At 37.6% G+C, this 15,893-nt stretch overlaps 1 protein-coding gene across 1 annotated transcript in view; it reads left to right on the top strand.

Moving 5' to 3' along the window:
- Positions 1-14,864, top strand: part of BCHE (butyrylcholinesterase) — a 59,379-nt gene extending 44,515 nt beyond the window's left edge. Inside the window, exons 3-4 of the mRNA XM_018574007.1 lie at positions 5,825-5,991; positions 14,633-14,864. Coding sequence (XP_018429509.1) covers positions 5,825-5,991; positions 14,633-14,757 — 292 coding nt within the window. The 3' untranslated portion in view covers positions 14,758-14,864. The remainder of the gene's footprint in view (positions 1-5,824; positions 5,992-14,632) is intronic.
- The last annotated feature ends 1,029 nt before the right edge of the window (positions 14,865-15,893 follow it).

Genomic DNA, 15,893 nt, shown 5'->3' with positions numbered 1-15,893 from the left:
CCAGCACTGTCTTGCAAGGTGCAGAAGAATGCATGCATTTACCATTAAAAGGAGAACTAAGGGGTAAGTGTTTTTCCCATAGTTCTCCTAAGCATCACAGGAGGACACAAACTAGCTACAGCTAGCAGTATACTGAGACCGCCGCAGCCGGGACGGAGCCCGACATTACTGTCGAGATCCACCCAGCTGTGTGATTGACAGCTGGCTCTGCCTATCTAGAGGCAGAGCCAGCTGTACCCGACCCCTCCCTGTTTGTTCCGCCAGTCAGCCCTGGAGGATCAGAGAGGGGAGGAAGGAATCCCTGCCGGGAGCCGTGAGTGACAGTCACGGCTCTCTGCAGGGACATGATCGAGAAGTGAGCGAGCAACGGTATGCGTTTGCTCACTTCCCAAGCTATTGAGCCGACGTGTGACAGTTTCATTGTCACACGTCGGCTCAAACTATGAGGCTGAGTGAAAATCACTCACCTCATAGTTCTCCTTTAAAGAAAAAGGTAATTACATTTCTGTTAAGACATTTAACACACTGCCTTGCTTTGAAAAAGTATACTTCACATATAGAATTGTTTTTAGCTATATTGTTTCAAAACATATTATGACTTCATACTTATTTAGGCTCTACCATGGAATGTAGAAGGCCGGTAGAAGGGAAATCATTGGAGAGGAGACTATACCGCTCTGTTTGCATTCAGTCATCTTTGTCTCATTATGGCAGCCTTATAGAATATATACCTTTTTTTCTGGTTCTAGTGTCTGGCTGTTTTAGTCGAGTGTATGTACATGTGTGTATGTTGTTGGCATTGGGGAATGAAGAACATAGTGTTCTGTGAAGTCTAAGGTGGCCCTAAGAAAAATAGCTTACCCTCATCCCTCAATCAATGCAAACGTTTGTGTGTCAGGTGTCAGCCTTGTATGCTATATCTTTCCAAATACAGCTGTAGGTAAGGTCATGCTCTATACTCCATTTCTGCATGCCAGATGCTAGGTGCAGACTCCTTTCCACATGACCAACTCACAATTTCATCTAAAATAACTACCACACATTGGGATACAACATCATGTACTTTTTGGTGAATCATCAGGAACGTAATGTATTTTGCGCTAAGATTAAACACTTTCTCAATTAATTTCTTAGTGCAGATTGAGTCGAAGTTATGATCCAGCTACTTTTTCAGTAAAGAGAACAAGACAGCATGCAGTTTTCCTTTGAGGTCAAATCAAGGCTTGCATTCATTTGTTTTCCCCTGCTTCCCAACCAATGAAGTTTAAAACAGGATACATTAAGTCCCACACACAGTTCATCCAAATTAAAACTATGCTGACTACTTCATGCATATTCTGATAAGTACTGTCTATTGTAGGATTAGAAAAGAAGAATTGTGCAGCTGGAATTCTTGACCTCAGAGAGGCCCATGGGCAATATACCCATTTAGGAGGTCAGCGTAGAGAGCATTACTGTGAAATAGAGTGTAAGTCACTGATATACATATTAACTTGGCTCACCAAAGAGCAAAGAAGGAGTCTTCTCTTTCACCATACTTCATCCGAAAACATTTCTGTGTTGCAGCTGGAAACAATTACCCCCACTACTGCTCTTGCTTGTAACTTTATTGGATTTCAACTCCAACTGAAAATTGTGACATCTTGAGACAGAAATCAGGCACATACTTGAATATAAAACAACCAAGTTCCATTGGAATTACTAAAATATTGGGTCATCATGAATTACTAGGTGTTGCATGTATTTTGATTTAGCATTTCCTGCAGCAAAGTTACTTACAATATCCTTCAGTCTGACAAATGATGCTAGGAGTCCTAAGGGAAACACAGTCTCCGGCCCATGTTCCCTACTTTCAAGTAACCGAGTTTCTAAGCCTCAGAGAGTCGGTCTACTCTCTCTTTCTTTGAAGAGCTCACTCTTCACCCAGTAATCAATGCCCTTTTTTCCGATTGTAGATAGATTTCCTTCAATTATACAACAGAAACTTGGTTAAACACTACTGAGGAAGAAAAGGGGAAAAACAACTGCAAGGCCTCTTACAAGTGCTACCATTGCAAGAAAAGTAGACAAACCTGCCATAAACCTGGGTAATTCTAAGAATAATAGAATAATTCATAAGCAGTGAAGATTACCTTCACTGAAAAACTAAAATAATCAGTAGCTTCCGATATAGGCAACAGGAGTTGCTACAGATCTTCATTTTTTTCTTTAAAAAAACACTTGGCCATGCTGGCTCTTACTTCCTGAGCCTTCTTATTGGTGAATAAGGCTGCCCACAACATTAAAGCTTCAGCTAATAAAATTGCTAGCAACTAATCACTAGCAAAAGGAAATACATTGGTAACCAGTAAAATACCTCCCTACAGTGTAAATTACACAAGTAGCATGCAGTAATGAGTAATCTCCTATCTTTGTACAATGCACCACTTAGTTTGCTAATACATGTAACTTATGTAGTTTAGACCATAGGATGCCATGTATTCCATCTGTTAAGAAAGATTTTAGTAGCATCACTGAGCTTCTAAAAATTGCCCATGTAGCCTCTATCTTGTAGGACCAATAGGCAGGGTACAAAGAGGTGGGGAGGCAGGGTCCAGTTTGACTTTTATATGAGTCAAGATTTGCATATATTAGCTGGCTATCTCTCTGGATCTACTGATCATTTTGCCATTTTCATGTTAAAATCTGATTTTGAATTTGTTATCCATATGCTCAGAATGAATTATGCAGGTTTGTATTTGCAATCTGGTATCTATCACTCCTGCTGCAAAAAAAATAATACTACATTTTTTCCATGTGTTTATAATACAAAAACAAGAATGGAGACACTTTATAAGCTCCATCTCAGATGTCCATGCCTAGAAATACACAAATCTCACCAGTGGAATCTAAGATATAGGAAGATATAGGTGATTAACTTCTAATATTTTCCTAAAAAAAGAAATATCAGTTTTGATATCACTTTTTTTTGGAAGGCCCCTTCAGTGTTTCAGTCATACCAAGTGGCATATGAAGACTGATGATTATCATACTAAATTAACAATTAAGGCAGCACATTTTCTGGCCTGAAATGCCACATCCCTTCCAGAAATAGAATCAGGAACTACACATTATAATACACAAGGTACACATTGTTACTGAGCAGGGAGGAAGTATTAATCATAATGTACTTTTAATTATTAAGCAGAAGCACGATAAGCTATCTCACTCTACAAATTATGGTACTTTATTCCTGGCACTTTCTGTTAATTACCTAATACATATCTAAAACATCAAATATTAATTATGCCATTTTCTAGAAGAACTAACAAACCCAACCAGATACTGCTTTCTATTCACATACATAATACTGTGTTTCATCATATTCCCCTAGCTATTACATGAACTGCAGAAATTACTAAATGATAGAAAAGACAATTGTTGATACTTTCAATAAAAATCAGAGTTTATTGTTTTTTTAGGGAATACTCAGGATAATGTCTGTCGTGATCAAGTATAATAAAATACATATGAAAAATAACATTAATTTATAAAAAGGTAAAGCCCAACTCCAACCACTAGTTTTAGACTAAATGCAAAAATTTTAGAACTTCTGTTGGGTTTTGATTGCTGTCTGTGTCTCCATCTGGGTGATATACCCTCACTTTATGTCTCAGTGACAATGGTACATGAAATGGGGTAAAAATTGGAATTCCTAGAATAGGAATGAACAGAAAGTAATGCAAACCTGATACAGATTCTTACTCTTCCTCGTTCTTAAATAAAAAAGTTTTTCTTGGTGATTGTGTCTACACTAGAGAGATTTCCCACCACTTTCTCTCCCTATGCCCCCTTGTCAAACAGGAGCAGCAAGCTAGGGAAATCTCGCCAATGGGTACACATACAGTAATATAAATCTGACCAAGGTTCTAATTCTTCAATTTTCTGTTCAAAGCAAAACAAACAAAAAAAAAACCTTGCCTGAAATTTGACTTTCATGATCAAAGTACAACTTAGTGGTCCAAGTTTGATCCTCACTCTAAAATGACCTCCACCAGTAAAAATGAGGTGGAGGCCATTTTGTGGTGGGTAAACTTCTCTGAACAAAGCATAATAATTCACATTGTAAAACTGGATGTTTAAATCTAGGTACACATTTTTTTTGTGGTTGACATACATGAACTGTGCAGTGGCTCTGATAAGGAGGTGTCCCTGTAGCGGCCTCCTATACTGAAATCTTAAGTCAAAAGATCTAGCATATTTATGCATAAGGTCAAAGAAGATAACAATGATAGCAGACGTGGAAATAGCAGGGGCACTAAGGGAAAGACTGGAGGCACAAAGAATGATGGGCAAAAGTAAGTAAAGATGAAAGACATTTAAGAACATTTTGGGAAAGGAAGCAGAGAGGGCACAGGAGAGACATGCAGTACATGGAAGAAAATAAGCAGAACTGGCACACGAGAAACGAGTTATTGCAAGAGAGAAGAGGAGTGCTAGGGGACAAATCAGAGAATGGGAACAGAGAAGTACAGAGAAAAATAATGGTAACCTTGAAAAGCACGGCAAAACAGGCAAAAAAAACACAGAACATTGTAAGGGAGGCACTAAGAGATGAGCATACAGGGAAGAGAAGAGAATGGAGCCACAGTGAATGGCAATGCAATATTTAGAATGAGAAGAAACAGAGACAAAAGGGATAACACAGAAGAGTTTTGCATTGGAGAATGTGACTGTCAAATATCTGGACTTGCCTAGGTTACAATATAGACAGGGGGCATTCCAGCTGAATGTACAACACTTAGCATTATATGAACCATATATTTAAATGAATGAATTCAAACAGATAAAGATATTCAATTGCATACGATAATTTAATTCCATAGTTATATGTGAGAAAGTGAGGCAAGTCATACCATGCATATCCAGCATATCCAACCACATATCAAAACAATACAAAAGGAATTCCAAAAAATTCACCAGGTCAATCCTGCCTCTTAATTGATGGACATCTTCAAAGTACTCAAGGGGCACAAAAAAAGAAAGACACAGATTAATTGGTCTGTTCAATTACAAATACCACTACAGCATCTTAGAGATCACAGTATGTGAAGCCAATGCAATGTTTACAAACTGTATGCTGCTTCAGCTTTTAACATTACTGCACTATGTATAGATGAAAGGTACTCTTCAAAAGGACAATATAGCCACAGCAACACAGTAAAATCTGCAAGTGCTGCAGGTTCCATATACTGTATATTAAAACTAGAGACGTAAGCCCTTTCTAACTTTAGATTCCAGTCTGCTATATGAATTTTGCTGATTTGATATGAATCTTGTATGAAACGGTATCCTACTATTTTCTATTTTATTTAAGACCTTGTCCCTTTTGATGTTTTGCATAGACCATTAAAAAAAAGTTGTCCGGAGCAGAAGCTTTTATTTTGTGCTTCAGGGATCTTAGCTGATTTAGTATGCAATTGCCTTTCAATGTTGCTTTTCCATCTTCTTCTTGTTATAAACCAAAACAATTTATTTGCTACATATTTTCTTTTCATAAATGTGAGACTTCATTTTCTAACTGAACCAGTGCAGTTTTGTCTATCTGCTTTTCTGAGCTTGATAAATAAGGCAGAGTAGACAGCAGAGTCTGCTTGTTGTACTGATAAGGCCTACAAAACAGAGCAATAGTCTGAGCTTTTAATTCTGAGTGATATTACAAACATTGCCTGTGTGTTTTGAATATGGATGAGTAACCAAAGGGTTGCTGATATAAAACAGTGTAATGCAAAATATAGGCAGAGTATGTAATAACAGTCGTTATGTTTGAATATTTCTTGTTTAGCAATCCAAATGGGGTACAGTCTCAGGAAAACAGATGGCCAGCATTCACACTCGATGAACAACATTACCTTATGTTAGACACAGAAGACTCAAAGACAGATCGAAAAATGCGTGCCAAGCAGTGCAGATTCTGGAACAAATTCTATCCCAAAATCCTGCAGATAACAGGTAAATAACAAAAACTGAAATATTCTAAATAAGGGGGAGTTTATAAAACCAATGTACCTTGAAGGAAGAGAATATTGTCACATCAAATTCATTTTGAAAGAACATACATTTCTCTAAGGCTTGTCTTGTTTAAAGATGCAAATATTAGGTTTTATAAGAAATACAGTACTGCAGTTAAAGAGAACAGTTCAGCATGAGCTCTACCATTGTGTCTCAGTGAGCCTGAAGACAAATTAAACAGTAACGACCCTAGTGATTGCGAGCTAAGGGGAACTTGTTCAGAATTCCAGACATTTAACTACTTGAACCCAGAAAAGGTATAGAAAACTGGCAATATGCCAGCATCTACCCAATGCTGAAGTATCAGTTTTGGCTAGAAGTAACATTTAAAGTGTATGTCCACTTTTTGCAGCCAATTTGGGGTAAAACCTATTTTATATATTTAAATTGTTTAATATATTTAAATTGTTTTTACTTGGGTTAGGGTTTCTTGGCTTCTTAAGGGTTAAACTGTTTTACTTGGTTTTTCCTTCTGTGTAATGTTACGAGCGGTGGGTCCGTGAGGCGAGAGGAGTTTGCATTGCATGTTAATGAAGTTAATGAGAGAAACGCAGTCCTCACATTGCAGTCCTATGTCTTTGTATAAGGATCACTGTGAAGGTGCAAATAATTTTTTGTTATGCTGTGTGCACAAGAACACATAAAACATATAGAGGGTGTTTCTCAAATTTGACTGCAAAAGTGGAGGGAACGCACTGAGTATATTTTATAGCATGTGGGATGGAAAAGAGAATTCTACTATGGGGTCTATTCACGAAACTGCCGAAGGATCTTGCCGTAGCTTCGGCCGATCCTTCGGCTAGTTTCGGCCCCAGGACCCCTTCGGCTCAGTAGAACCAAAGGGGTGCTGTACGGGCTATTCACTATAGCCCGTACAGCTCCCGAATGTGGCCGTGCAACTCAGTCGAGCCGAATGCATATGCCTGCTTCTGACGGCTGGGTGGAGCCAGCCGTGATCTTACGGCTGGCTCCGGCCACTTGCAGAGAGATCAGCGTCCCTGGTTACCTGCTAACAAAAGGAAAATGATCTCCAAACAGCAAACTCTCCCTGGCGCTCCGGGAGTCTCCCGCTTCCGGCAGCCCAGGAGAGAAAGACTGATTGTTCTTTTATTTATTCTGACACGGAGCAGTGTCAGAATAGAAAAAAATAAAAGTTTTGCCCATTGGAATGCATTGCTAGATTCCTATTGGCTATTTCAATTTGCAATAGCCAATAGTAAACTAGCATTGTACCCGCCCTCTGCTGCAGTTCTCCATCAGGTCCATCAGCAGAGGGTGGGTACAATGCTAGTTTACTATTGGCTATTGCAAATTGAAATAGCCAATGGGAATCTAGCAATGCATTCCAATGGGCAAACATTTATTTATTTATTTTCTATTCTGACACGGCTGCGTGTCAGAATAAAGAGAAAAAAAAAGCAGTGTTTCTCTCCTGGGCGGCCGGGAGCGGGAGGCTCCCAGGAGAGTTTTATTTTTATTTATTTTTTGACAGCAGCAGAGCCGCCAGACAATCGAAAACTATTGGGTGGAGCTAGCCATCACTGCTAGCTCCGCACAATCGTTTTCTATTTACTTTTTTTAAAACTTTTAAAACTATTTTTCTGTTCTGCTCGGTCCCTCTGAGGGACCGAGCAGAACAGCCGAGCCGAATGCCGCTCAGCGGCATTCGGCTATTCACTCATTGCTGTTTGGCATCTATAAGAATAGGCCGAACAGCAGTGAGTAGCCTGCCGGAGGTTCGGCTCAGCCGATCCAGATGTTGGATCGGCTGAGTCAAACTCCTTCTGCACTTCAGGTCATGACGAACATTTTGATGATCTTTCACACTGTTCACCTGGGTTTTTCTTTCATATCTATTTTTTTTTTCTCCCTAGGATTCTAATATACAGCGGTTTTAATTGTTAATATGTAAGAGTTCTCTTAAATGGATGACACAATAAAAAACTTTGGGTATGCTTTTACAAGCAATTATTTGTGCTTGTATATTTTGACTTATGCTAATATGTATTTTATTTTTTATATACTTAATTTTTGTTTCAAACCTGTTACAAGGGCAGTTTATTTTAATCAGAAGTGTAACGGAACACACTAATCTTACTTTATTAGAGACAGGCTCATTTCTGTCTAGGATAGTCATTTCACATAGATTGATGAGGTCAGTGTTAATAAGATGCATGACTTATGATTTGATTTGTGTGACCTTATCACTAAGAAAGTAAACAGGTGGCAATAATATATCACACTGTGTCCTTCCACTGCCTTTCAGGATGTGAATTCCTCACTGGGATTGGAGTGTTACATTGGACTGAATTTCTATAAAGTAATTAACCAGATCAATTATGCATAGAGACATATGTTTAATGATGTTTATGTTTCTATTGTCGCAGGTGTTACTATCAAGGGCTCTTTTATAATATTATATTCCCATGGAGAGTCAGGTAGGGAAAACTGTTCAAAGGCATAGCCATTGCTGTGTTTATGCCATTTCTAAATTATATCCCCAAAGTATTTTTGATAAAGTTATTTAATTTAGGACAAAAACAAGTAGCATTCATATGTTGCTGGTGATATTGCAGTAAAGATACCCTGGGGATTTCTTCTTTTGTGGAAAAGGATACATATGTTTTAAAGAATTCATTGCACCAAATATTTTTTCTCTTAGATTGTTCACTTCTCCTGCCTTCTCCAAACACCCTTTTGTGAATAGACCCCAATGTTTACATTGCAGTAAATATTCCACAGCCATTCATTAAAGTTTGTTAGTAGTACAACTTCAGTAAACTCATTTATTGGACACTTTGGACTTTGCCATTGCTCTGTGCATTATATTTTTGAACAAATCTGATACTTGAACAGTTTAAATATTTGTTTGCTTTCTTGACTGCTGAAGATATGCGAGTGATTATTAAAAAAAATACCCTTGTGTAATTTGGTATATATTTTGAAAACAGGGAAAATCTCAATAGCCACATAAATCAACAATTACTCACCAGACATATACAGGTCATTGGTAAAAAAATCTGACTTACCTTCATTCTCACAAAATGTACAACACTATTCTCCAAGCAGGCATATTTAGAAAGGGAGTAGACAAGTGCGATTTGTTTCATTCCGAAAAAAAAATTCGGATGAATTTTCCAAAATTCGGAATTTGGATGTATCCGAATTACAGATATAACGAATGCAAACGAATCCGACTTTCTGTTTCCGAAATTCGTTAGCGGTAGTTCGTTCGAACGATCGTTTCGTCCGTTCGTTCCAGCAAAGTGACATTAGAGAAGGAGAAAAACATTTTTTTTCCCTCAAATGTCACTTTGCTGCAAACGAATGAACAAAACGAATAAGAGAAACACGAAACCACCGTTCGAACGAACTACTGCTAACGAATTTCGTCCGAATTCCAAATGGACTTTCACACCCGAATCCCGAAAAACGAAATAACACAAAATCCGAATCAAAACGAAACTAAACAAATTTTTTTGACAGTGCACATGTCTAAAATGGAGTACATATAGTCATCTCTGTCTCATGGCAAAGTGACAAGGTTATCTCAGGTGACTTTCGCCAGAAACACCATAAGATTGAGCTTCTGCTTCTCTGTTCAATGTTATAACGACTGGGAAACCATAGCAAAGAAGTACTTATTCCTCTACGTTTCTATGGTGCCATGCTGGCTGGTCAGGGGGTGATGCCAGAATACAAAATGTTGTCATAGCCCAAGGGGATTCATATTGGCAGAGGGACATCATGTTGCCTGAAAGCTTTCATTTTGTCATGGACTGTGATATTACCCAAAAATTTGTTGTTTACAAAAATCTAATTAGTGTAAGGTAAGGAAAGTACCATGGTACCACAGGGGTACAATTCTGCCAAAGGCATACTTTGTTGGAAATTAGGTGTCTTGTCATAGGAAAAGTGCCATGTTGCTAAGGATGTATTATGCTTCAAGGAAATCTGGCATGATTTCAAATGCATTTGATATCACTAGATGAGGCCAGAGGGTTGTGGTGTTGATCTATGGTTGACTGCTATCTTACTGTTCAGCCTGACTACCTATGTTTAAATATGAATTTCTGTCCATTTCACCAAAAAAAAACACTACTTTTTATTTTTATATTTAATTTTTTTTGTGAATAGAAAATATTTTAGTTAGTCTTGAAGTAAATAAGACCTTGGAAAATGACTCCCCCCAGATTCAGACAGTGCCCCATACGAGTAACAATAAATGATTAAAGTAACACTGTCAAGTTTTTAATAGTCTGAACTCCACTGTCTTCTATATGCTAGTCCTATGTCACTACAGAACACAGTAGTGATATAGGGATGATGGGAGAAACCACTTAGTGCAGCGCAGACCAGGAATCTAACACATCCAGAAGCATTGAATACTGAAGACCTAGTGCTTAAAGACAGCAAAAAGCAGGCTTGCCGCCTGCTGGAGAGATAATTATTCAGAGGCTTCTATTGCAGAGGATTTTTGTAAGCAGTTTTTAAATCAAAAATAAATTTTGTGACACAAAAAAAAGAATAGTTGAACATAGCATTTAGTGCTGCCTTGGGTAGCACTTATAGGAATGTTCCTTTATTGCAAAGAGCAATGATGATATATAAGTTCAGTAACCCATAGCAATAAATCAGGATTTAATTTAACATATATATATATATATATATCAGCATAATATTATAGGTTATTGCTGAAATGGTTTAGTGCATTTTGTACATCATTGTAGATCTCTAAATAAGCTTGCATATCTTCTAGCAGCTTCTAGCAGCAGTTTTCTTACTACATCTGTCAAGTTGAAGATTTCCGATTGCAAGTCTTTGTGGAATCTATTAACACCCAGATTACAGAAGGGCCACCATGCTGCAAAAAGAATTTAAAGAGGACCTTTTACAATGAATAGGTCATAATTCATGGACTTGTGCAAGTTAGAAGTACAGTACATCTTTATCCTGCAAATCTCAGCCAATCTACTAGTTTTCATTTGCAGAATAGAACTATCATGTGTGTAGGTATTTTCAGATTCAATTAAATTAATTTAGTTAAACGAGTGCTTTTAAACTACTTATTATCAGATTTTACATTTATGTATGCAAGACGCCGTTGATTCATTTTGTAATCCATAGAGAAACAGTGAGATGTCAGATTTCAGTAACTTGTGCAGAAAGCTCAGAGGAATTTTAAAATGACAGCTGGTAAAGTCAGCCTACAAAATTCCAATATGTATGTCACCTATCACACATGCACTCTGTTGTGTAACATTCACAAAGCAGATGTACTGCAATTGTGCTTCTTATTGATCTGATAAAAGAGTGGAATTTTTGTATAATCTGTTAAATGCAGAAGATACAGCAAGTTGCTCAGCTATTTTCAGTAAAACCAATACTAATAGTATTTTGTGATAAAATATTTTACGATTTAGTAAATAGTATACTATTTTACTTTAATATTGTAATATTTTACTTTCAGTAAATAACAGTTTATTTTTAAACAAAAATGGTTTGCCTTTCAAGATGCTGTAGTTTCTTGCATCGTCTTTGTTCCCAGATGAGTAAAGCAAGTATGCAACAGGGCCAGAAATTTGTGCTCCGACACATTCCCAGGCAAAGAGGTCCCTCCCTAGGCAGCAATTGACAGGAACTAGGGCTGAAGTTTAAGCACAGACCAGCTCCATATCCATTTTGATGTGTTGTGCTATAAAACAAAAGCTTTGCTGAATGTTGATTTGGACAAAGCCAGTTGAATGAATTCTGTGCACTGGAAACCAGGACAATGCAGCAAGTACTCCCTTTAGGTACTCAATGGTGACAAATCTTATCATTAGAAGAACTTCTGAATTAATTGTCCCATATATGTTCATATATGGGATTTATTACACATTAATGTATAAAGATGCATTATTTTCAACATCACAAAGCATCAGGTTCTACATATATTTTGCAGATTACAAATACTATGTATGGCTTTGGGATTTCCACAGCTCTAGACAAATGGATAAGGTCTTGACTGGATCACTGTTGATGATGATCTGGCCTATATTGGAGTAGTTACCAAGGTAACTACTAGTTGTTACTAAGAGACTGGCCTTTCTTGGTATAACTTTGCGAAACAATGGCAAGGCAAGTGATAACCAAAACGTTTAACTTTTTACAGCTTGCACCTGTGTAGCTTATGAATACGTTTTTTTTTAATGTAGGCTTTTCTCCTACGTTAGGATCAAAGAGAATCTTTGCTCCCCTTTTTTCTTCTTAGACCAAGGCCACAACTTTGATTTCTCTCCTTACATGCTGCTATATTAACCAGTACTGCACAAGCAACATATTAGATTTGAAATAGGTATTTAGTTGTTTAAATTCTAATTTGTTAAAAATTATTATAACATATATCTTTTCCTCACAACCATTGTTAGGATTTTCACAATGTAGCCTGGAACAGTCACACTTTTGCTAGTCAGTATTAAAAAACGAACTTTTAGTTTTATTTCGAGGCTATTATATTTTTGACCACCAAATAACATTTCTCCAGCTTGCACTATTACACTAACTGTGGGACAATAAGCAAGATTTCTTAGAATCATTACAGTATATCAATACTTTCCACATTGTGCCAAGCTAATTTCCTGTCTAAGAAAATGATAGTCAAATAATGTATAGTCCATCCAGCAAGCTATGGCATCACCAGCATGCCTTTAGATGCAAACTGAAGGTAACTTTTTTTTTAATTCTGTATCAGATCTCCTAAAATTACTTTTATTTTTTTATGTAAACATGTGCTTTACCTATATAGTTGGCAGATTCTCCTAATTGTTGGTTCCTGGAGACACTTACACTATATTCGTTTTGCTCAACCCTCATTCTGTTCACATAGAAAATCCCAGATAAAGTAAAGTCCATGATAGTTGCAGATATGGGAAAACATTGGCTATTTTCCTTGCTTCCACATGACAGCACTGATGCTTCATGATTGGCCACTTAGGCACCCAGCCGTGTCACATAGGAGTGGGCAGACAGTCCTCAGCCCTGAGTAAGCACCAAGTCATGACTTGGCGCTTACACAGGCCTTCTCCTTACTGTTGCGGGGTTTATTGCATTGTACTGTGCCATTCTGTGTAAGCGCCTGTTCTGCGGTCAGCTTACTGCGTACCAATTTTCTTCTCAGGTTCAGTGGTTGCTTGAATGCTAGTATTGGGGGCTGAGGGAATATTTCTTTAAGTGTGGGGTCTTCTGAGGGTACTGGCTGTAGATCTTTGGTTATTTTGCGTATTACCTCTAGAATAGGGTTGTAGGTATATATATCTGGTATTGGAGCATATTACTTTTTTTAAGGGGATTCCTCTTCTGTTTTAAAACAGCTACTCTAGATTTATATACTTGTGTATGGGTGCAAGGTGGTGGTGGCATGGTGTTCCATTAACCATCAAACTTATATAATATGTTGTGCAATTGTGCCATGGTGCCTTATTGATCTGAAGACATGGTGATAGGTGTTCCTAAAAGATAAGATCTACTGTGACATTTTCTTTTCACATTTTTCAAAATCAGCTTCCTTTACAGCTCTTGCCATTCATTCACCTGACAGCTGAGAACCCAAATTAAGTTGGTGCTGGAAGACTTCCCTGTGCCAGATGCTGTTATCACAGGTCTGAGTGTGGTAGCCATAAAAGGCCCACCATGTGTTACTGACTCGGAGTCCCAATCTGATTAATGGGTATCTCCATTCAGGGTCCCCACCCTGGCATGTCTCATTAGTACTGGCTTGAGGGACAAATGCTGTATGCCCTCACGCCCTTCCCTGATATGATACTAACAATGACATAAAAAAAGAATTTCAGCACCAAATAAATGTATTCAAACTATCGGTAGACATAGCAGAAAGAATAGCAGGGGCAGAATTGACAGAGCGCTTGGTCTTCTCCTGCTGTCATTGTTCTATGTTTCTAAAACTAGCTACAAAATGAAGTGCTATTTAAACTTAAGCTAAAATCTACTGTTCAATATCAGTGTTGTTAGGAAGGCATATATGCTTTTTATTAGGGTTCTTAACCTAATGCTCATATAGAACATTTTATACAAAGGAATGCTGCTAAAATATTTTATTTACCAGCATAAGACAATTCAAGGACATGCACACAAATTAGATGAAAACTTGCAAAGTTTAGTAAAAGGACAGATTTTTACTGGGTTAAGGTAATAATTCTGTATATTTGCTAAATCTTTTGTTCACTTGCCAACATTTACTATAACGCTTATTAACAACGTATACACTTCCAGATCTGCTAACCAAAATAGGTGTAAGCAGAAGACGTTGTGAAGATTAAATAAGTAGTAATTTCTAAACATAAATATACACTAACAGTCCAAATAGCAAAATGTTATAGAAGAGAAAATATACCATAAGAAAATTAAATAATCTGCTACAAAGTAAAACAAGTCATTTTAAGAAATTCATTTTCCTGGCTGTCTAGTATATCAGTATTTTAAGAATACAAAGTCACTAACACCCGTTTTTTTTCAATTAATGTAAACACATAGATTCAAATTTAGATTAAAACACTAAGTGTGATCTTTTTTTTTTTTTTAGGAAATATTGATGAAGTAGAACGGCAGTGGAAGGCTGAATTCCATCGCTGGAACAATTACATGATGGACTGGAAAAATCAATTTAATGATTACAGCAGTAAGAAGGAAAGCTGCACTGGTTTCTAATTAATAGCTTTACCCTTTAAAGAATTACCATATTATGATTAGTAGGTACAAACATACTGGTAGTCACTTAAAATGACTCTGTTGCCTGGCTATTCATTTCAACAAAAATATTCTTATAGATATGTGCATTTAACCTATTTTATTTACCTGTAAAAGCATCCCATATGTAGACATTCTAAAGCCCTGAAACTACGGCTGGGTGCCACCAGCTGGGGAGGGACGGAGGAGCTTAACTAGCACAGAGAGTAATTGGACACACCCAGAAGAGGAGACATGAAATAGCAGTAGGGAGAGAACTGTGCTAGGGAATTCACTAGTCAATCTTGCAATCTTCTTGAAAGTTCAAAGGTGCACATGAATAAAATATAGTTTCTAAAAAGAAAAAATGCTGCATTTCAAATAATTGATTTTTTTTTCTTGTGCTGTCACCTGCAAATTGTGCAGTTTTGTGACAGAGTCTCTTTAAAAAGGGGGTATAATGAATTTAATATGCACACATTTTTAGTTTCTATGAAATGTATTCTCCAAGCTGAACTCCAAGCCACTCTTGTGATTCATACATTTTTTCAGACAAAATACCTAGGAGGTTGACAAGACTTTCTCTGTTATAATTAAGGAATACAGTGGTATCCCCCCACACAGTATATAAATTGGACATCAGGAATACTTACTCTGCTCTCTTGCCGGTCAACATGTGTGCAGGAAGCAGTTTGACTGGCTACTGGTGCTACATGTCCCTCTCCCTGGCTGTGTGCTGCTGTGCAGAGCATGACTGGCTGAGATCACAAGAGTCTGAGGTACTATTCCTAGCCGAGTATAAAAATACATGTTATTTGTTTAAATGATTACACGGCTGCATTATGCAATGCACAAAAAAAATTATTTTTATCTGCAGTGCTTTTGGAAATTTTCCCTCACTCATCAGTAAGTGAGGGGAAACCAGAGCCCTGTATGCAGGGCTGGATTCCCCACAAGGCCACTGAGGCCATGGCAGGGCAGTAGAGTGGTGGCACAGCCTCTAATGGGGGATCTCAAAGTACCGGCCTGTGGGCCAATTCTGGCCTGTTAACCAGTGCCATTTACCCCAGAGCCGGCTGTCAGGTACGCCATACCTGACTTGTGGGAACAGCTACATG

This window comes from Nanorana parkeri, unplaced genomic scaffold, assembly GCF_000935625.1.
Source record: "Nanorana parkeri isolate BGI_ZX_2015 unplaced genomic scaffold, ASM93562v1 scaffold2672, whole genome shotgun sequence".
NCBI lineage: Eukaryota > Metazoa > Chordata > Amphibia > Anura > Dicroglossidae > Nanorana > Nanorana parkeri.
Note: the sequence above shows the minus strand (reverse complement) of the source record. Positions and strands in the feature narration are given on the sequence as shown.